At 51.3% G+C, this 23061-nt stretch overlaps 2 protein-coding genes across 5 annotated transcripts; both read left to right on the plus strand.

Annotated features, from left to right (window-relative positions):
• Window positions 1-7773: 7773 nt before the first annotated feature.
• CENPB (centromere protein B) lies at window positions 7774-10444 on the plus strand. Its single transcript, XM_008703443.2, has one exon. The coding sequence runs from the start codon at window positions 7796-7798 to the stop codon at window positions 9614-9616; it is 1821 nt and encodes a 606-aa protein (XP_008701665.2). The 5' UTR covers window positions 7774-7795; the 3' UTR covers window positions 9617-10444.
• Window positions 10445-12148: 1704 nt separating this feature from the next.
• On the plus strand, window positions 12149-16076 carry SPEF1 (sperm flagellar 1). Of its 4 annotated transcripts, XM_008703442.2 has the most exons (7): window positions 12149-13026; window positions 13801-13912; window positions 14229-14385; window positions 14580-14619; window positions 14754-14814; window positions 15009-15132; window positions 15248-16076. In XM_008703442.2, exons 1-7 carry the CDS (start codon window positions 12918-12920, stop codon window positions 15353-15355), a joined length of 711 nt encoding a protein of 236 aa, XP_008701664.2. In that variant the 5' UTR covers window positions 12149-12917; the 3' UTR covers window positions 15356-16076. The 4 variants fall into 4 exon arrangements, with proteins under 4 accessions (XP_008701664.2, XP_040493965.1, XP_040493963.1 ...); XM_040638031.1 differs by having other exon boundaries at window positions 14580-14814; window positions 15085-15132; XM_040638030.1 differs by having other exon boundaries at window positions 12915-14385.
• Window positions 16077-23061: the final 6985 nt, after the last annotated feature.

The raw sequence follows: 23061 nt of genomic DNA on the forward strand, positions 1-23061 counted from the left end.
GTTTCTCCTAACCCTCCACGCGCCGCCCCCCGTCCCCCCTTCCCCCCAGCCAGGACTTGAGGATCTTGGCTTCCCAAATTCTGCTTCTCGGGATGTGGTTTGGAGTTACCCCCGGCAGAGAGGGTAGCCGCACCCTCTAGGGTGGCCTCAGAGAGAAACCTCCCCCCCCCGCCCCCCGAGATTTAACATCACCTACACTCACCAGTAGGCACCATGAGAGGCTCCACTCCGGGAGTTTGCCAAACACGGCTGCACGGTGCGGTTCGTGTTCGCCACTCTACTTTATCGACCGGGACGTTGAGGCGTGGAAAACTTCATTAACTCGTTCAAGGTCACACGGGGCAAGTGGTAGAGCAGAAATTCACCCCAGGCGCTCCTGCAGCCTCTCTGCCCTCTGGACTGGCAGCACGGAGCGTCGGTAAAGCGTAATTGCCAAGCCGAGCCTCCCCCCACCCCGCACAGGAGGTAGACCGGAGGTGGGGGCCTCCGTATAACTCATGTGACCGCAAGGGGTCCAATTTTCTCCAGCAGCCTCAGAGAAGGCTCTCGTGCTTACCTAGCCATAGGTTCTGGCGATTGCGGCCAAAGAAGTGTCTTCGACCTCAGAACCAAGTTATGGAAATATCTCATGACAACTGACGTTTTGGCTAAAGTGATGTCAGTGGCATCACATTGATTAATTGGTGTTTCTTCGACGACCAGGGAAACTGAATCTGTCACTAGTTTAAACTGAGCATCTTCTAACTGATCACTTCCCAGCAAACTTGTTTTCCTGGAATGAGCCCTGGAAGGCTGCACCCAAAAGTGAATGGGCAGTAAGTGCTTTTGCATCTCATCTCCCCAGGGAAGAGGGGGCCTCTGGCTGGGTGGAGCAGAGCTCGGGAGAGCAGGGGCCCAGGCTCTGCTTCCCTTCCCTGCAGCCTCATCCCTCCAGCCAAGGTGCAGTGGGTGGGAGTGGCAGAAGGGAGGGCCTGGAGGTGGTCGGTTGGGTGGGCTAGGGGACTCGTGGAAGACCCTAGTTCTATCTGAGAGGTAGGAGGGTGCAGATCATGACTTCTTCTTCTCCCAACATTTTGTTCAGTTTCTGTGATGTGTCAGGCGCTATGCTTCATGCTGGACAGGGCTGAGGTTTCAGGTTCACCCACCCTGGATCAAGCATCCAGTTCCCAACCTCCAGCCACTACTCACAGCCCAGGATGTGACTGTCCTGGGGAGGGGGATGGGTGAGGGTGTGGGTGAGAGGAGGGGGGTGGATGAGGGAGGAGACAGTCCCACCTCCAAGACCAGAAATAAAACTGAGGGGTTACATTTTCAAAATCAACCCAGCAGGGATTACCTTCATCCAACACACACACGCACGCACACGCACACACGAGCACACACACACACACGCTCGCGCACACACACGCGCGCACATGCACACACGACACACACGGCACACACGCACGCACACACACGCATGCACACACATGCACACGCACACACACACACGCACACACGCATTTCTGCAGGGTGTGGGGAAAGGGGGTGTGTGCGTGGCCAACAAAAGGTGGGGGAGTATTATACTCTTGAATCCTTTCCAATTCCACACTCAGAGGTCACCTCTGGGGCAGTGAGGAAAGGCCAGGACCACAGAGGGGTCATTCCAGAGCATCCCACACATCAGCTGTGTGTCTTCCCGCATCTCCTTTTGCCAATTAGATCACAGATTATGCGCTCAATTAAAAAAAAAGCAAGTCAACAAAAATAAGGTAAAATAAATATTTGCAGTCATATCGTAAGAGGAATTACTCCTCCCATCCAGCCAGGTCCTGGTTACAATGACGATTCTGGGCTGTAGAAAGCTCCACTCCCCATGAAAGGAATACCCTGGCTCTGGACTATACACATCAAGCTCTGGGCTTGCTTAAGGGGGTTGGGTGTAACCCCAGTGCCTTGGCAGAAAAGAAGGGGAAATTATCACATGTTTGCAAAATCCTTCTGCTTCTCCAACCCTGTTCCCACACAGCATCTTCTTTGTGGGACTCAATTTTCTAGGACTTTTTCTGTCACTGCTTGTGACATGTTAAATGGTTTTTACTTTTATTTTTTATTTTTTTAAAGATTTTATTTATTTATTTGTTTATTTATTTATTTGATAGAGAGAAACAGTGAGAGAGGGAACACAAGCAAGGGGAGTGGGAGAGGGAGAAGCAGGCTTCCCACCAAGCAAGGAGCTGATGCGGGGCTCGATCCCAGGACCCCAGGATCATGACATGAGCCGAAGGCAGACGCTTAATGGCTGAGCCACCCAGGCGCCCCTAAATGGTTTTTAAAAATTGGTACATGGTACCAAAAATTCAAAGAAAGGAGAAAATTCAAATGGTGCGAAACAGCAGTGAAAAGTCAGTCTCCCACCCTACACAAACCTTCAGGACACCTGCCTGGAGGCAGCCACCAATATGAGTGTGTTGCATATTCTGGACATAGTGTGTGACAGTCCTAGACAATCGAAACATAACGGGGAGGCACCGATATGAGTCACATACATAATTTAAGGAGAAGGAAGGGAAGAATGAAGGGGAGGTGAAGAGAAGGGGGAATGAACCACGAAAGACTATGGACTCTGGGAAACAAACTGAGGGCTTCAGAGGGGAGGGGGGTGGGGGACTGGGATAGACCGGTGATGGGTATTAAGGAGGGCACATATTGCATGGAGCACTGGGTGTTATACGCAAACAATGAATCACGGAACACTACATCAAAAACTAAGGATGTACTGTATGGTGACTAACGTAACATAATAAAAACTTATTATAAAAAAAGGAATATGGAAAAAATAAAAATAAAATAAAATTGCCTAGTAGCCACATTAAAAAATGTAAAGAGAAACAGCCGAAATTTTAATATTTTATTTAACCTCATATATTCAAAATATTATCGTTTCAACATACTATCAAAAATTATTAAATAGATATTTTAGATACTTTTTTTTGGTACCAAGTCTCAAAGTCCAATGTGCATTTGACGCTCACAGCACATGTCAGCTTGGACCTGTCACATTTCTGAACATTTAGGTTATTAGCTTTCACACTGATGAAGCAGGTATACACAGAATTAATTCCGAAAAGGAAACTATTGGGGGGAACCTGGGTAGCTCAGTTGGTTAAACACTGACTCTTGATCTCGGCTCAGCTCTTGATCTCAGGGTTGTGAGTTCAAGCCCCACACTGGGCTCCATGCCCAGCGTGGAGCCTACTTAAAAAGAAAAAATAATAAAAGGGAACTATTGGAAGGTATGGCTCTATTTATTGAAATCTTTTCCCTTTCCTGAATTTCATTTCCTCAAGCTGACTGAGCTGTTGAAGAACAGGGACCAAGTCACTTGCCTCTCCTCCCATCTACCAGTACCTTGTATAGACCCAAGTCCAAGGTTGGCCTCTGATCCAATATCCCACTTCTAGGGATTTCTCTCTCTCTCTCTTTTAATATTTTATTTATTTGACAGAGAGAGAGAGTGAGAGAGAGAGAGCTTGCAAGTGGGGGAAGGGGCAGAAGGAGAGCGAGAGGCGGACAACCCCCCCCCCGCTGAGCAGGGAGCCCACGGAGGACACCTGGCTCAATCCTAGGACCCTGGGATCATGACCTGAGCCAAAGGCAGATGCTTAACTGACTGAGCCACCCAGGCACCTCTAGGGATTTCTCTTAAAAAGATGATAAAAGTACACACAGATGTATGTTCCTTGAGTCACCGTTAATAGCAATGAAACACAGAGAGCAAGCTGGGTGTTCTTATAGGGGAGCAGCTAATGAGGTGACTCCTCTATAGTTTGTAATACCTGCAACTTTTAAAGAGAACAGGCATGGGGGCAGGCAGGGATGCTTGGCACCTGGCAGGGGTGCCAGGTAATTAGTAATTGTTGATATCTGAGTGATTATATATTGGGCTTTTGGAAAATGGTCTTTTGAAGAAGGGGTTCCTAGAGTAAAATAAGTTTGAAACTCACTGATGGAAATAATCATTGACATGAAAAGATGATCACAATATGGGCTACAAAATATCATGCCAAGTGTGGTCCCATTAAAAACAATATGCACAGAAAAGTATCCCACAAGGATATTCTCTAAGTAGTGGAATTAAATGTTTCTATCCTCAAAATTTTTGGTATTTTGGGGCGCTGGGGTGGCTCAGGTGGTTGGGCATCTGCCTTCAGCTCAGATCATGATCTCCAGGTCCTGGAATCGAGCCCCATGTCAGGCTCCCGGCTCAGCTGGGAGTCTGCTTCTCCCTTTCCCTCTGCCTCTCTCCGTACTTGTGCTCTCTCTTTCAAATGAATAAATAAAATCTTTTACAAAATTTTTTGTTATTTTAAAATATTTTTCAAAGAACAGGTATAATTTTTAAGTTAATTAAAAGACCATGACCTCAATCTGGCAGTTCCTCAAACAATTAAAGAGAGTTACCGTATGACCCAGCAATTCCACTCCCTAGGTATATACCCAAGAAAAATGAAAACATATGTCCACATGAAAACTTGCAAACAGTATTTATAGCAGCATTATTCCTAATTGCCAAAATGCAGAAATAATCCAAATGTCCATCAAATGACAAATGGTTAAAAATGTCATATATCTATACAATAGAACATTAGTCAGCTGTAAGAAAAGCATGAAGTACCAATAAAGGCTTCATCATGCATAAGTGTTGAAAATATGATGCTAAGTGAAAGAAGCCAGTCATAAAAGACACATATTATATGATTTCATTCATATGAAGTGTCCCAAGCAGGGAAATCTATAGACAAAAAGTAGATCAGTGGTTGCTTAGGGCTGAGGAAGGGGCAGGGAGTGGATAGAGAGATAGTAGCTAACGGGTATGGGATTTCTTTCTAATGTGATAAAAACGTTCTAAAATTTACTGTAGTGATAATTCATGTGTTTATGAATTGTATACGCTAAATGGGTAAATTGATATGTGAAATATATCTCAATAAAGCTGTTAAAAATGAAGGCGTGAATACAATTATGGAGGACTGGGGGAGAGATGAGGTATTTCTCTTGCGACTCTTGGCTCTAGGAACTCTGGAGATGTCCTCAAATGGCTGGACAACCTCTTTCCTGCTAACTGTATCCACCTCCATCAACAAGCTCACATTGTCTTCAACTTCCAGGCCCATCCTTGGTGCCATATGAAAGATACTGGTATGGCCATTTCTAGAACAAAAAGAAGCCACACAACATGTGTTGATTACACGGCCATTTCTAGACATCTGGTTTACCCACTCCCTGTAGCAGGGCATAGGACCCATTTCCACTCCCTCTAAATTGAGCAATTCCCATGCGAATCCATCTGGAACCCTGGGATCCCCCCCCACTTCCATCTGTAAGCCCTATCTTTCCAATTCCCTACTTTAGGCAAGTCCAAAGTCCACCTTCTCTTCTCTTGGCCCAGCCTGTCCAAAGTTGCCCACTATACATAGTACCCATTCCACTTACCTAATCATTACTTTTCATGGCCCTCAGCAAGCTTTCCATTCTCCTTTTCATTTTAAAGGGACTGTTGTACTTGCTTATTAAAAAAACTTGGAAAATTCAGTGAAGTAGAGAAAAACCCACCCACACAACATTCACCCAACATACATTGATTATAAGCCGGGATGGGTGAAGAGGCAGGAGGGACATATGTGCACATGGATGAAATCACCAAAATGTTGACATGGTTTCCTGAAAATGTGTAGTAGGGAGTCTCAGACAGGTAGCCCTATACTCACTTTTGCACAGGGACCATATACCCATTATGGACCAAGAACTGATCGGGCTCCTGTAGTGAAAAGTCTCCCACGTTTTCTCCTGGACCTTGTGGTTAGAAGAATATTTTTTTAATGTCTCAGGAGTGGGAAAGGCCTAAGTAAGACACAAAACCCAGAAACAGTAAAGGGAAAAAACGGACAGACCCGTCTACTTAAAGATTACAAACTGGAGCACCTGGGTGGCTCAGTCAGCTAAGTGTCTGCCTTTGGCTCAGGTCATGATCCCGGGGTCCTGAGCTCCTGGGGTCGTGTTGTGTTGGTTTCCCTGCTCAGAAAGGAGTCTGCTTCTCCCTCTGCTTCTGCCCCTCCCTCCGCTCGTGCTCTCTCTCCCTCAAATAAATAAATGAAATCTCTAAAACAAAATAGAGGTTACGAACTTCTCATATCTAAGACTCCCTAGGGTGAATTAAAGGACAAGGCTGGCAGAACATATTCGCGATATATTAACAACGACTTTGTGTTCAGAGCCTAGTAAGAGCTCCTGTAAGTCCGCAAAAAGACAAATACGAGAGAAAAATGGGTAAAGAGTATGACTAGAAAATTCACAGGATTCAAACGGCCGATACATATACGAAAAGAAAAATACACACTAACACAGCAGTGAGTTACCCTTTCTTCCCTTAGCCTCCAGAAACACCATGCAGGCTTGGTGTTCCTCCTTCAGCTGTTTTTCATGAATTTCTTGTTAGTCCTTTTTCGCACCCTTAACCTTGGAGAGCCCAGGGCCCTGTCCTTGGTCCTCTTTTCTTCTTTGTACACACCCACTCTCTTGAAGCCTTATCCAGCCCCAGGTCCTCAGCCCATCCCCCTGGGTCACAGCCTTCCTCTTTACCTCCACCTCACCTGACTCGAAGAGATTTTTTAAAAACACCGCAATGCATTTATTGTTTTAAGAGTATGTCATTTTTATGTGTACGGTGGAGGAAGAGGTTTCAGGGATTCATGTGTATGTATGCTTATATACTTAAATACATGACATTATTTCTGTAGGTGAAACATAAACATTGATGCCTGTATGCATGGAAAAGCCCAGAAAGTGACACACAGAGATGTTATCAGTGTTTATCTACGGATTGTGGGATTACTAACAAATAGATTTAAAAGTGTAATGTTGCTTATAAAAATGATCTAAATGTGTAACAATAGGCTACATAGATTAGTGTTCATCCATAACCGGAACAATATACAACCATAAAAAAGCATGTTGGCAATATTTTATCGATGTGACAAAATTCTCATCACTCGATGCCAGGTAAAACAGCAGGAGATGCCAGGTATAAAGTCTATACATCGGATGCCAGTTTGATGCAATACATTTTTAAAAAGAAAACTGCTTGAGCCTACAGAAAAGACTGGAAGGAAACGTATCAAAATGTTACCTGCGCATCTCTCCAGGTGTTGGGATGAAAGGTGATTTTTAGTCCTGTATTTTTCAGTTTCCTCGAAAAGCGTGCGCTATTTTTGCTGTAACCAAACAAAAACCACGAAACACAGTTGTTATTCCTCATACGCAGCAAATCGCTGCCCAACGGGCGCGGACGCCTGGCACCGCGCCCCTGCCCGCAGGTCACCGGACGCCCAAGCGCCGGCGGGTCCAGCAGGCCGCAGCGCCCTCCCGCGGTGGGTCCGGGGCAGCGGGGAGGAGGGAGTGGGCGCGGAGGGCGGGGAGGCGGCGCCGGGCGTCCCCGCGCTTCCCGCGAGATCCCGCTCCGCCCGCTCCGCCCCGCTCGCCGCGCTCCCTGCTCCCCGCGCCGCGGCACTTCCTGCCTTCCGCGCCCGCGCCGCCCGCCCTCGCCCGCGCCCGCCGCCTGCCGTCCGCCGCCCGGCGCCGCGCCCGCCGGCGCCCCAAGGTGCCCCCGGCCCGGCCGGGTCGCCGCCGCCCGCCGCCCCGCGAGCGCTTTGTTTCAGGCGGGGCGTGCGGGAAGGCCGCCAATGCCCCCGCCGCGGGGCCCCCGCCCCGGGGCGGCGGCGGTGGCGCCGGGCCCCGGGGCGGGGGGCGCGCCGGGATGGGCCCCAAGCGGCGGCAGCTGACGTTCCGGGAGAAGTCGCGGATCATCCAGGAGGTGGAGGAGAACCCGGACCTGCGCAAGGGCGAGATCGCGCGGCGCTTCAACATCCCGCCGTCCACGCTGAGCACCATCCTGAAGAACAAGCGCGCCATCCTGGCGTCGGAGCGCAAGTACGGTGTGGCCTCCACCTGCCGCAAGACCAACAAGCTGTCCCCCTACGACAAGCTCGAGGGGCTGCTCATCGCCTGGTTCCAGCAGATCCGCGCCGCTGGCCTACCCGTCAAGGGCATCATCCTCAAGGAGAAGGCGCTGCGTATAGCCGAGGAGCTGGGCATGGACGACTTCACCGCCTCCAACGGTTGGCTGGACCGCTTCCGCCGGCGCCACGGTGTGGTGTCCTGCAGCGGTGTGGCCCGCGCCCGGTCGCGCAGTGCTGCCCCCCGGCCCCCAGTGGCTCCCGCCAGCCCGCCTGCGGTGCCCTCGGAGGGCAGCGGCGGGGGTTCGACGGGCTGGCGTGCCCTGGAGGAGCAGCCGCCGTCGGTGGCCGAGGGCTACGCCTCCCAGGACGTGTTCAGCGCCATTGAGACCAGTCTATGGTACGACTTCCTGCCCGACCAGGCTGCGGGGCTCTGCGGCAGCGATGGACGGGCACGCAGGGCCACCCAGCGCCTGAGTGTCCTGCTGTGCGCCAACGCGGACGGCAGCGAGAAGCTGCCCCCGCTCGTGGCCGGCAAGTCGGCCAAGCCCCGTGCAGGCCAAGCCGGCCTGCCCTGCGACTACACCGCCAACTCTAAGGGTGGTGTCACCACCCAGGCCCTGGCCAAGTACCTGAAGGCCCTGGACACTCGCATGGCTGCAGAGTCTCGCCGAGTCCTGCTGCTGGCGGGCCGCCTGGCTGCCCAGTCCCTGGATACCTCGGGCCTGCGGCATGTGCAGCTGGCCTTCTTCCCGCCCGGCACTGTGCAGCCGCTGGAGCGGGGAGTGGTCCAACAGGTGAAGGGCCACTACCGCCAGGCTATGCTACTCAAGGCCATGGCCGCGCTAGAGGGCCAGGATCGCGCTGGCCTGCAGCTAGGTTTGATGGAGGCCCTGCACTTTGTGGCTGCCGCTTGGCAGGCAGTGGAGCCTTCGGACATAGCTGCCTGCTTCCGCGACGCGGGCTTCGGGGGTGGCCCAAATGCCACCATCACCACTGCCCTCAAGAGTGAGGGGGAGGAAGAGGAGGAGGAGGAAGAGGAGGAAGAAGAAGAGGAGGAGGAGGAGGAGGAGGGTGAAGGGGAGGAGGAGGAGGAGGAGGAAGAAGGCGAGGAGGAGGAAGGGGGGGAAGGCGAGGAGTTGGGGGAGGAAGAGGAGGTGGAAGAGGAGGGTGATGTTGATGACAGTGATGAAGAGGAGGAGGAAGAGGAGGAAGAGAGCTCCTCTGAGGGGTTGGAGGCTGAGGACTGGGCCCAGGGGGTAGTGGAAGCCGGTGGCAGCTTCGGGGGCTACAGTGCCCAGGAGGAGGCCCAGTGCCCTACCCTCCATTTCCTGGAGGGTGAAGAGGACTCTGAGTCTGACAGTGAGGAAGAGGAGGAAGATGAGGATGATGAGGAGGATGAAGATGATGAAGATGAGGAGGAGGATGGTGATGAGGTGCCTGTGCCCAGCTTTGGGGAGGCCATGGCTTATTTTGCTATGGTCAAGAGGTACCTGACTTCCTTCCCCATTGACGACCGAGTGCAGAGCCACATCCTTCACTTGGAACACGATCTGGTCCACGTGACCAGGAAGAACCACGCCAGGCAGGCGGGAGTTCGGGGTCTGGGACATCAAAGCTGAGCCTCTGGGCCTAGTCATGCCCGACCCGGATGTGGCAGCACCAGCCCAGGGCAGTGGACTCTCCCAGCAGCCGCTGTGGATGGAGCCAGAATGGGGAGCTCCAGATCCTTTAGTGATGTTCTCGGGTCCTGTGACAGGCCCAGCCATCTCGGTAGGGCCCGGGGCTGGGGTCAACCTCACTGCCTGCTTATTGCCTCTTTCTCAGAGTCCTCTTTCCTCCCCATTTGCCCCTGGGCTTGGGGGACCAGGTGGGGAGGGTGGGGAGCTGTCCGGTGCTACCACACCGTGCCATCAGTGGACTAGGCTACAGGAGCAGCTGGGGATGGGCCCTGGAAGCTCCCGGCCGGAGAGTGCCTCTCCCCTCTGCCGTCCACACCAGGTCTTTGGTGGGGGGGACCCCAAAGCCATTCTGGGAAGGGCTCCAGAGGAAGGTCCAGCCTAGGCCCCCACAAGGCTGGCAGCCCCCTACCCCTGCCCCTGGGCCGCCTTGAGAAGCACAGTCTAACTCACTGCAGGCTCCTGAGCCTGCCTCTGCCTGCTTCCCCATCTTCCCAATCCCTTTCTCTGGCCCAGTCCAGGTTACTTTGGCCCTTGGTTTTCTTTCCAGATTGGAGGTTCCCAAGAGGCCCTCGGGGGGAGTGATAATGGGCACTTCCCTTGTGGGTAGCTGCAGGCCCCATGCCTCTCTTCCGTCTCTGGCAGGGCCCTATCCTGGGCAGGGGGCCTGGGGCTGGGCCCATAGTCCAGCCATCCAGCCGCTCCTTTCCCAGTCTGAATTCAATAAATCCGTCCACCCCCTTTTGTGGGGGTGAACGTTTTAACAGCCAAGGGTGCATCCTTCATGGTCTGGGCTTGCGTCTGTCTTGGGAACACGTCCTCTCCTGGTTCCCTTTGGTCCTTGTTCTGGTGGGACATGGAACCAAGTGTGGAGAGGGTAGCCACAGCTTAGGGCCTGACTGTAGTGAGGGGCCACCTTCAGATCTAAATATTATCTAGGCTTGGGGAGGAAGGGGTCTTCAATGTACCTGCTTGGGTTTGAGGAAAGCCGGGCCTTGCACTGCTTTGGGGTTAGAAAGAAGCTTGGGGTCAGTTGGCTAGGAGAGGAGGGAGGGAGTCAACTATCCCTGTTGGACCAAATTAAACTGGGAACGAGGCCCATCAAGCCCTTTAAAGAAGGTCCTTGTAGGAGTGGGGCCAGAGGACAGAGCAAGAGGGGTGCTGGGGCAACTTCTGTGGTCCAGGTTAGAGTTTGGAGGGACATACAGGGCATCCCTTGGTTTACCTTTGATGCCTTAAGAGGAAGCCTTTAGACCTTTCAGTGATTGGCATCTCCAAACCTGGTGGCTATTGTGGGGGCAGTGACAGGAGGAAGATAAAATTCTTGGGACAGATTGCACCCCCAAGAGGCTGGGGGCACCGCAGTCCGAAGGTGAAGACTGTTGTCTCTGCTGGTCCTACCCCTTTTCTCTTTTCACGGCCCAATCCCTCCCTCATTGAGGCCCTTAGGCCCCAGCGGTTCCAGCCAGGGGAGGGCCTGGGCTTGAGGAGGCTGGGCAGCCCTGGGCCCCAAACCGGTTTTCCCACCTCCACTGGGGCTGGCACATCTCAGCTGTGGTTCCATCCCCACCACTTCCTTTCAGTTCTTCCTCTCTCCACCCTGGAATGTTAAGGAGGGGGGTATATCTAGGTCATCTTTTGTCCCTTGCCTGCCCTGGGTGTGGTCTCTTCTAGAAAGGCAAGGCCACCATGCATGACTTTAAAACAAGAAGGTAAGAGTGACAATTCCACACTTGGCCTTCCACACTCCTGGCGCTCAGATTTCCCCTGTAGGCCTTGAAAACAACCTAAGTGACAGCAAAAAGTAGTTGGGATTCCCCTTACCATCATCCCCCACCCTCTTCTGAGCTGTGGAGGAGGAAACCAGAAAGTCTTAAGGAAGCCCCGCTCCCTGGCCTGCTCTGGAGTTGGGGGGGGGGGCGGGGAGCAGTAGCCTTCTCCCTGTTCAACCCAGCCCCTCACCTCAAATACCAACAAGGCAAATCATTTCCATTTGTCTCCTCTTCTGCTGGAACTGAGGTCATCTCATTAATGATAGCACCAACTGATGTTAACAGGGCCCTTGCTATGTGCCAAGTGTTGTGCTAAGCACTTGAGATACTCACAAATCCCCTATGAGGTAGGTAAAACCATGAGAAAACAGGGACAGAAAGGCTCAGTAATGTGCCCAAAGCCACATTGCTAGTCTTTGGTGGAAGCAAGCTTTCTTCTCTGGCTGACCCTAGAAGTGTCTCTTTACAGCTACTCTGTGTCCCTTCGCTAAGGACCCATATCCCTAATCCTTCTACAAGTAGTGCTCTTTTGAAATGGAACTGGCTATTGAAATCCATTTCTAACCCATGGAAGAATAGCTCTTTGGAGGGAGATGAGGAGTTGTGGAAGTGTCTACGGGAGCTCTTGCAGCTTTTACTCCCATACCTCCCCACCCCACCCCCGTCCCCCCCACCCGTCCCCATAGAAACAAACGCATATCTTCAGTAAATACCCTTCCCATTTTCCTCCCTATTACCCCATTGGGACAAATAGGTGACAGCCATTCCCACTTCACAAAGGAGGAAATAGGGTTAAGGAGTTAAATAACCCGCTGGAGGCACTGGCCTTGAGCCCTGGTATTCTCCCTGGGAATCTGGATGACTTACTAAATGCCCTACCAGGACCCTGCTGGGAAGGGCAGTAGCGGTGATGGCCCTGATAGCACAGAGCTCTGAGGAGGGACCCAGCAAGGAGGCACTGTCACACAGCCTATCACACAATCCAGATGGGAAGCAGATGATTAACAGTGGATGCCCAGATAAAGCTGACAAACATTGGGATGCTGCTTTCACTTGGGACTGATCACTAAAGGATCCAGAAGGGGAATCCGAGCCCTGGGGAGGCTGGTGCAGGGATTCTGAGGGCCTGGTTGGCTTTGACAGGTTTCAGAGTGGGCCAGTGGCTGATCAGATGGCGCAGATGCTGGAAAGACAAGGCCACCTAATCGCCTCTTCAAAGCCGGGGCCTGAGAGTAAGTGGAAGGAGAAAACCACAACTCCCATAAATCCCTGCTCCTCCGCCCAGTGAAGGATAGTTGCCATGGTTTCAGAAAACAATATGGCTGCTCCCAGCTGGGAGGAGAGTCTCCCGATTAGAGAGGCAGAGGCAGGTCTGGTCGCCCTCAGTGGCGAGAGAAGAGGCGCCTGAGGGATCGTGAGATTGGGGCTGGACGCTGCACGGCTGGAACGGTCTGGCCTTGCCGAGGGTGCCAATGGCGGGCAGCGTGGACGAGGAGGCGCTGCACCAGCTGTACCTGTGGGTAGACAACATCCCTCTGTCTCGGCCCAAGCGAAATCTCTCCAGGGACTTCAGTGACGGAGGTGTGCATCTCAGTATGTGTGCGCTCCTGTGTGTGTCCCGTGTGTCCGTGTTTGTTGACACGTTCTTTGTGATTGTTAGGTGTCTGTGTGTCTAAGGCTGTCTCCTGAGATTTTAATAATAGAAGTATGTGTCTCTGTATGGTACATTGGTGCCTATGTGACTTATTGTGCTTATGTGTGTTGGTGACTATCTCTTGGAACTTCAGTGATGGAAATAAGTGTCTGTGTGTGTGTGTGTGCATCTCTGTGTGTTGTAGGTGTATGTGCTATATGTGAGCCTGTGTATGTATGGGCATGTGTGTGCCCTGTGTGTCTACACACTGTCCTATGTGCATATCTGTAGGGGCATCTTATCACATATGTCTGCTTGTGTGAATCCGTGACTCTTTCCTGGGACTTTGGTGTTGGAGTGTGTGTGTATTCATGTAAATGACTAGGGTGGGGCCCCAGGCTCCTGATGGGCTCTCTTGGAGACTCATTCTCTACAAGAGGACCAGAGAACTTAGTTTTCATATGCCTGACCTAATGGAGATGGGATGCCTCTCCTCTGGGGTATGCTGGAGGCTGATAACTGATTTCAGATCTTGCTTTCTTGGACCCCTTTCCCTCTCCTCCACCACCCCTCCCTCCCTCTCATCTGTCCCCTTTCCACATCACCTCTCTTCCTGGCCCCACCGCTCTGCAACCCTTGATTCTCCCATCCCATGCACATCTTCTCTCTACTCCTTTTCCCTTACTTCCCCCCCCCCGCCATGTTTGCTCTCATTCCCTCAGTCCTGGTCGCAGAAGTCATCAAGTTTTACTTCCCAAAGATGGTGGAGATGCATAATTATGTCCCTGCCAACTCTCTCCAACAGAAGCTCAGCAACTGGGGCCACCTAAACAGGTAGTAGAATGCCTTGTGCACTGCCGGAATCTCCATCCCCAACCCCGGGATCCCGGGAAGGGCTGCCCCAGCGCCCCCCCCCCTCCTATGGTCTCCAAAGCCCAGGCTGGGATTCTGTTGGTGACAGAGTAGGGAGGACAACGCAGACAGAATCCGGTAATAAAATCAAAGGACTCCTTTATCCTGGAGGAGACAAGGAAACGGGACACCCAAGAATCGGGCTCATCCCCCCAGGGTTGCACCACTTCCTTCTCCTCCACGCCCCTGATCTCACTCCCCGAGGACCTAGTCCATCAACCCTGGGCCTATCTCCCAGGAGGGTGCTGAACAAACTGAACTTCTCGGTACCCGAGGATGTGATGCGCAAGATCGCGCAGTGCGCGCCGGGCGTGGTGGAGTTGGTGCTCCTTCCGCTGAGGCAGCGCCTGGAGGAGCGGCAGAGGCTCAGGAAGCAGCGCTCGAGCTCCTTACAGGTGCCACCCCACTCGAGCTTTCTCCCACCGCTTTTCGGGAGCCTCCCAGGCAGCAGAAAGTCCCGCCTTGCCGATAGATGTGGGAGAGGGTGTCTGGCAAAGGGAGCCTGGCCTTGGGGAACACGGAGGAGACAGGGGGCTCCTTGGGCAGGAGCGAGCCCAATCTCACGGTAAACCCCCGGGGGTTCTTTCAGGAGCTGGCTCCCCAGGATGGCACTGGCTACATGGATGTGGGTAAAGTGGTCTTCACTCTCCTTCCCTCCCAGGAGCAGCTTTCCTTCTGTCCTACCTATGGGGGAGGGGAGGGAGGCAGAAGTCAGGAAAAGAGGACTCCAGCACCGCTAACTCCTCCACTTGCCTCCTCTCAGGTTTGTCCCAGAAGGACCGAGGGGAAGGTGCCCCGGACCCCCAGGGAGGGGGGCAGCTCAGGTAAGGAAGCTGGGAGTTCCTATCTCACCAGGCCTGGTGATCCCCCAACACAGGGCTGGCAGGTAAGGGTGGGGGCAGGCTGTTCCTGGGTAGCAGGTTAGGGGGTGAGGGTTTGGGGGAGGGAAGGCTGGACACTGAAAGTTTGAGAGTGGGGCCCCAGGTTCGGGCCTCCGCTAAACTGCTTCCCACCCCAGGGGGGGGCGGCTGCCCGCGCCCAGGCCTCCAGAATATAGCCAGGCAGTGCAGGGCGACCCAAGCTTCGTCCTCCAGATAGCAGAAAAAGAGCAGGAGCTGTTGGCCTCGCAGGAGACTGTGCAGGTGAGGGTGACTGGGAAGGAGCGGGCGGTGGTGGGGCAATGGGTGCTTGGGGCCTACGGTGGTGGGGACAGAGGGCAGCAGGCAGCTGGCTTCACCTCCGTGCCTCATGGCCCAGGTCCTGCAGATGAAGGTGAGGCGCTTGGAGCACTTGCTTCAGCTCAAGAACGTGCGCATCGAGGACCTCTCCCGGCGGCTCCAGCAGGCAGAGCGTAAGCAGCGGTGAGCGGCGGCCCGGGCCACGCGGGGACGCCCCAGTACCCGCCAGAGCCCAGACACCGCGACGACGCACCCACCCACGCACCCACCGACCTACTGACTGACGAATGGGTGGGCGGAGCCAGCAGCTCCAATGAGCCTCCTGGGGGGCCAGCGCGCCCCTCCCTTGGGATGGGGGGCGAATATGGGGGGAGGGGCAGTGAGGCAGGCGCTTTCAGAGCAGCGCCCCTGGACTGAGTCACCTCCTTCCACTCCATCCGGGTCAGGAGAATGGACCGCTTTCCAGAACCCAGAAGCCACGTGCAGAGACCTCGCATGCTCCCCAAAGCAGTGCCCAACACCAGGGGCTCCTCCTTGGGGCTCCCTGCTCTGGACCTTGGGGGGCGGTGCCCCGGCTCAGTTCACACCCCTAGAAACAGGTCCCAGCTCAGCTCTGAGGACAGCGGTGTCTCCATCCAGACTAGTTCTCTGTGCTCTGGGCTGTGGGGGGAGCTGTCCCAGGCAGCTGAGGGAGACCCTCACCTCTCCTGGGAGCTCACCTGGGACCCAACTCGAGGACGGAGAACACAGCAGCTGGAGAAGAAGGGGTGAGGAGCGGGTTCAGCCAGGAGTGGGGAAGACATGGGCTGTGTCTGTCCCAATCGTCCTTCCCTCTGGGGGAGGACCTCTGAGAATGCTTGGGAGATATGGGATCACACTGCTCCCATTAAAGAAGCTGTGCTATCTTTCCTGCGACTGCCTTCTCTCTCCCTCCCGATTTCTTGCCCCTCTTAATGCTGTGCTCCACCCCCCCCCTTTGAGTGAAAGAGCCCTGTAGGCCCAGAGTGGCTCTCACCGTGTGCACGTTGGCCCTGGGTGGCCACTGCCTGGTAGGTTGATGATACCACAGGGGTCAGATCTCGTGCACGGGAACAGCCTACCTTCTAAGTCTGGCCTTAGACTGACCCCCAAACCCACCCTCACAGTATCTTCCAACACTGTCCAAACCCAACTCCAAACCCAGTCTTCACATTCTTCCCAAATGTAACCACGCCCTCACCCTCAACCCTGTCCACGGACTGACCCCTAAATCTGTCCTCTGTATGGCTCCCAACCCTGCTCACAGACTGATCCCTAGTTCTATGCACTCAAGCCAAGCTTGACTCTCAAACCCGACCAACACCCTTGGCCATGATGTGACCCTAACTCTGATAATTTACTGACTACTAGTAACATTCTGAGACCCCACAATTCTAGTCCTACACATATACTCAGCATCTACCTAGGGGAAACTGAAGCTCTTGTGTCCTCCATTCTGTGACACCTGTACAGAAATGTTCATAGCGATGTTCTCTGTTAATAGAAGATAATTGAAAAGAACTTGTATTAGTGTCTATCACATGTAAGAAATTTCCACAAACTTAGTGGCTTCAAACAGCACATGTTTATTATCTCCTATTTTCTGTGGGTCGAGAGTCCAGTAATGGGTGAGCTGGGTGCTGTGCTTCACAGTTTCTCCTAAGGCTGCAATCAAAGTGTGGGCTAGAGCTGTGGTTTCCTCCGAAGTCTTGACTGGGGAAGGTTTCACTTGGTTGTTGACAGAGGTCAGTTCCCTGTGGGCTGTTGAACTGAGGGTTTCACTTTCTTGCTGGTTGTTGGCTGGTGCTGCCCTCCTTTCCTTCCCCTGTGGTCACATCCAGTAAGCATGCTAGCTTACTTCACCAAAGCCAGCAAAGGAGAGAGTTAACAGAATCTGCTGGCAAGATGGCAGTTACAGTCTTGTCTGATGTAATCACAGAAGCGACGTCCATCATGTGTGTTGTATCCTAGTTATTAGAAGTAAGTCATGAGGTCCAGTCCACATTCAAGGGGAGAGGTACACGTGGGTGTGAATACCGGGAGACAGGCATCATTGGGAGCCATTTTAGAACCCGTCTATCACAAGGGGGAAAAGCAATAAAAGGATAAAAGCTAGGGTAGTGGCTACCTCTGAGAGGAGCAGAGAGCAGAGATGCAAGAGGCACATGATTTATTTGTAATGTTTTAGTCCTTGGGCATGTGGTGGGTTTACAAGTGTTCACAGTGGGCTGTTTACGGACAAGCAGGAGAGAGTGTCATGAACTAAGGAGTATGTGCAGTCCAATTCTGTTCACCTGAGTTCCTCAAATAATAAATAAACATAAACATTGATGACTACTCCTGACCTTGGTCCGAGCCTCTTCCCTGCACTCAGCCTGGTCTTAGGTTAACACTGGCTTCAGCCTGATCTTCCACCTTCCCCAAATTAACCACCAGCCCTCACACATATTGACCCCAGCTCTAGCACTGTTATCTTGCTACTGTCTGCATTGTGTTTCTAGAGTTCTGCTCTGAATCCATCATCACGAACCACACCTGTAAACTCCTGTGTGTGGAGCTGGCAGGATTGGTTTGTAGAGGGGCTTGGGGACCAGGAGGTGGGGTAGGGCATGGTTCCCCCTGACAGGAGCACAGTGGGCCCAGAATACAGGTTTGGTGGCACGGGTCACCCTCTCAAGAGTCTGCTAGCTCCCTCCATGTCAGAGGCTGGGCCAAGTCCTGGAGGTTCCTCTTCCTTGAGTTTCTCCCCTGACCCCAGCTATTTCTAGTATCCAGATATGCCTGAATCTAAAATCATATTTGAAACCCTACAAATTAAATCCTCAAAACAATGGAGAATTTTATTGAACGTTTCTTGGGAATAAATATGAAAGTGGATTACATCACACATTATAATCCTATAACTCTTCTTGAAACATCTCTTATTCCCCAAACTTCTCCTCTGACAGCCATTGCCATATTTCTCCCCCTCTAATCTTCACACTCCTCTTGCCTTTCTGACCCATACTAAATCTGATTTCCTCTGGTTCATTCATTCATTCCTCAAATGTTTATTTAGTGCCTACTACGTACTAAACGCCAGGAACACAAAGATGAGTATAAAACATGATTTGTCTCCCCAAGCGTTCACAACCCTAGAAGAGGAGAAGGCATGCAAAGTGGTACTTAAAATTTTTCGTACTTAATGTTTTGAGTAGATAAAACATACATAATTAAAATAATATCCATAATATAAAAAGTAAAAAGTCTCCTTGGTGCCTGCACACCTCCAATAGGGTTAACCTTTATCTTTAGTTTTTGTGCATTCTGCCAGAACGTCTTTTTGTGAATACAAGCAAATATGCACCTTTATTGTTATTCTGCCCCCCCTTTTTTTACCACAAAGAGGAAGCATACTACCCACTCTGTCCTGTATCTTGATTTCCACTCAATATGATCTCTCATTTATATGTGTTGGTCAATGTTATATGCCAGCTTGACTGGGCCACAGGATGCCCAGATATTTGGTCAAACATTCTGCGAGGGGGTTTTCACATGAGATTAACATTTAAATTTAAAGGTAGGCTGAGTAAAGCAGATTGCTCTTCCTTCAATCAGTTGAAGGCCAGAATAGAATAAAAAGGATGTCTCTTCCCTGAGTAAGACAAAATTTCTTCTTCTTGGTGGTCTTTGAACTGGGCTTTTCCCCCTGCCTTTAGACTCTAACTGAAATATCAATTCAATTCTTCCTGTGTCTTGAGCCTGCCAGCCTTCAGATTTGACTCTCCTAGGTTCCAGCTTGCTGAGTCATTCTGTAGATCTTGCAACCTGGCAGCCTCTCTCATCACATGAGCTAATTACTTCTTATAAATCTCTATCTGCATCCCCTGCATCATCTGTCTCTATATCAGCTCCCTTTAGTTTCTCCAGAGAACCTCAACTAATACAAGATTTTACCATATCAATACATTGACAACTTCCTGTTTTTAAAGCCATATAAAATTCTATTGTCTGTACAAAATGTAATTAATCAGTCCTCTATTTGGACATTTAAGTTGTTTCTAACCTTCTGTTATTAATAACAGCAGGGTAACAATGAAGAACCTCATACATTCATAGTTCAGTATTCTTTTCAAGTATATCTGCATGATCAATGCCAGAACTGGGTTAGTTAGGACAAAGAACATGTGCATTTCTGATCTTCATATTGTGAAATTTCCTCCACAAAGGCATGGCTCAGAGCAGAGGCTGAAGACTGGTTGCCCTGCTTTGGTTTGCACAGTGTCATGTTTTTACAAACCTAACTGCTAATTTTTGTATTGATGAGGATGCGAGGCAACCGGAACTCTTGTACTCTGCTGATGGAGTATGAGTACAACCATTTCAGAAAACAGTGTGGCGGTTTCATACGAAATTAAACATATGCCTATGCTATTGTATCAGTTAGGGTTTAATTGGGGGAAGCACAAAGGATTTGTTACAAGAATCTGACTTGGGGTAACTGTTAAACAGTCTCTGTAAGACTGTTGCTTTACACCCAACGCTGAAGCTTAAAGTCCACAGGTCAGGCCAATGGGAAGGAAAGATGGATATAAAGTGGGGGAGAGAAAGGACAAGCTGGAATCCATGGGCATAAGCTGGAACCTTTGATGACAAGCCAGAACTCGTGTTAGTTCCCACTACCTCCAAACTTGATGATGTGGGTATCCTGCAGGAGAGGCTGGTGCCCTCTGGTATCTGGCCCAGGAGTCAAAGAAGCTGAAGGAGGATCCCGGGAAAGGGAGAGTAGGTGCAGGCCTGACTGTTATCCCAGGTCAATGACGTGAGCTGGCAGATCAGCAACAAAGTTTATGGGCTACAAACCTCCTCCCTAGATTTTGCAAGTGTACCAATACAGCCACTGCTTTTCTTCCACCCTCCAAAGGTCATGCAAAAATGCCTGTTGTGGCCCACCCTAATTGGAAGGGAATTCTGGGAAATGTAGTTCACCATAGCTAAGTTAATACATTATAAAGCGGCCACAGCTATGTTCCAGCAATTTCATTCCTCAGTATATGCTCAGGAGAAATACATATGTATGCTGATGAAGAAGACAGGTACTAGAACATACAGTACCGTTTATACTATTTTGGGGCCGGGCTTCTTTTGCTCAATATTGTCTGTGAGAATCATTCACATTGTTACATGTATTCAGCAGAGGTGGTTCTTCGTCATTGCTATAGACATGAACACAGTACGGGTTTTGAACTCATTCTATGGTTGATGGACACTTGGGTCGTCTTCAGTTTGGGGTTATTACCAATAGTGTTGCCGTGAATATTTGTATACATGTCTTTTGGCATGTAACCAAACCAGTGGATTGCTGGGTCAAAGCGTTGGTGTTTTCAGCTTTATTAGATACTGCCCAAAAGTTTTCCAACAAGGTTACAGTTTAATTTTTATTAAAAAGAATAGAGTCCATAACACCACGTGTTTGGAGCTGGAATGGACGTTTTACAGGTGTTCAATCTGTTCTCCTAAATTGGACTTGTTCTTAATTCCTTCCCATACAGCCCCAATCTCCAGGGAGCCTGTGGCTTTCCTCAAAGCTCTGCTAAGGCCCTCTACACAGGAAGTCCCAGGACCTGGGCACCACTCTGATGTTTAGTAGCTCTTGGTACACAGACCCACTGAACTGCAATGGGACAGCCATGTACCATCTAATCTAGTTTCCTTCCAGCACAAAGAATCACATTTTCTCTTGGAAGCTTTCCAGAACCATCTGTACTTACTGTGTTCTTGGGGTCTTCCCTGGGAGCCTATAGTCTCCCCAGGCATGGACAGCTGTGTATTGCAGGTCCTTCCAATTGGCTAGTCAGCGAGACTGCCCAGCACCGAGAAGTGTGAGGAGTGTTTGGCTGGGACAAGAAACCAGAGCTCTTTTTGTGTGGTGTACCTCCCATCCTGAACTGCAAGTACCTGTAACTCCAGAGCCTAGCACAGTAACTTGCTCACCATACACATTTAGTAAATATTTGTTTAAAGAAGCTGACAGTTAGGGGGGCGCCTGGGTAGTGCAGTCGTTAAGCGTCTGCCTTTGGCTCAGGGCGTGGTCCCAGAGTTCTGGGATCGAGCCTCGCATCAGGCTCCTCCGCTGGGAGCCTGCTTCTTCCTCTCCCACTCACCCTGCTTGTGTTCCCTCTCTCACTGGCTGTCTCTATGTCAAATAAATAAATAAAATCTTAAAAAAAAAAAAAAGAAGCTGACAGTTAGGAAACGGCCCCAGGCAGTGCCCAGTTAGCAGCTAGTCTCTGTGTCTGAAAGAGCCTACACCAGGGAGAGTTTTGAGGTGAGTTGTCTAGAAAGATATAAAAAAGGCAGGCCTTAGGGGCACGGGTGGCTCAGTTGTTAAGCGTCTGCCTTCGGCTCAGGGCGTAATCCCAGGGTCCTGGGATCGAGCCCCCCATCGGACTCCCTGCTCTGCTGCGAGCCTGCTTCTTCCTCTCCCATTCCCCCTGCTTGTGTTCCCTCTCTCACTGGCTGTCTCTCTCTCTCTCTGTCAAATAAATAAATAAAAAAATCTTAAAAAAAAAAAAGGCAGGCCTTAACTTGGTCTTGAAGGGAGGGTGAGTTTTGCCTATGAGAGGAGAGTGGGAAGGGCATTCTACGTAGAAAGGTAGCATAAGGTAGGTATCAGGAAATCAATGTCTGCACAGACCCAGAAGGTAAAATCAATGTCAGAAAATAGGGATTGGTGGGGACAACAGCAAGTTGATGTGCCAGCCTCTGGTGCCAGGCTAGAATTTGAGTCCATGGAGTTAGATCTTCTGATATTTCAAAAGGGGAATAAGAAGAGAAAGAGGAGGAAGAGGAAAAAGAGGAAGAGGGAGAGGAGGAAGAAAGAAGAATAATTAGAATTTTTAAAAGCCCCATATGGGCTAAACAAAATATATCTATAGTCTGCTTTGGACCCATTGTCTGCCAACTTTAGAATCTGTAGCCTGCTTTGGACCCATTGTCTGCCAACGCTGAAGAATAGAATAGACATGGGCATGCAGGGTTTGTTTGTTTGTTTGTTTGTTTGTTTGTTTGTTTTGCGGGGGGAGCATAGTGGGGCACATGGAATGGTGGGGCTGGGTAGTTAGAAAGCATCTGGCAGGAGTGGACGGGCTGGGATTAGAATGTGGAAATCTCCCAATGCCCACGCTGGAGGGCAGTATCTCAAACGCCAGAGTGCGCACGAATCACCCAAAATGCTTCAAAAAGTTTGTGAAGCTCTGCTGGAGACAGTCCCAGCGCACGGAGGTTTTGGAGCAGGGGAAGGTGTAACGGAAACAATAGCTTAGGCAGATTAATTTACCAACAGTGAGGAGACCAGACACCATGGGATAGGTTAGGGACCATACAGATCCCGCGGAGGATAGGAGCCTTGGCGGTTCCCCAAAGGCAGAGACCGAGGTCCTTCTTAAAGGAAGCCGACCCTCAGCCCCGCCATACCATTTCTCCCCTAGGTACATTGGTTGGAAGGAGGGAACCTTGCGCAACGGAAGGCTCCCCGCAGGCAGTTTAGAGACCCTGTCACGGCCTGAGAAATGGGGGAGGGGAACTGTTGTTCAAGGACCGCCAGGCTGAGCAAGGGCTAGAACTCCTAAGGACCCTAGGGCCACGCCTTTCGCTCCAAGGCTCGGTGCAGGTGCCCACACCCCGCGGGGCGGCGCTGGGCTAGGCGCCTCCCGCTGCCATGGCGACCGCCTCCATGGAGACCAGGAGCCGAGGCTGCGGTCCCCTGAGGCTCATCCCGCGTGCCTTCTTTGTTCAGATGCTTATTCCGGCCGGCCCGGCTCCCAGGACGCGTTTCGAGTCCGCGCGAGAACCCTTCCTCCAAGGAGGGGGGATGGGTGGAAGGGGAAGAGGCTG

Source organism: Ursus maritimus, unplaced genomic scaffold (genome assembly GCF_017311325.1).
Source record: "Ursus maritimus isolate PB19 unplaced genomic scaffold, ASM1731132v1 scaffold_22, whole genome shotgun sequence".
Classification (NCBI taxonomy): Eukaryota; Metazoa; Chordata; class Mammalia; order Carnivora; family Ursidae; genus Ursus; species Ursus maritimus.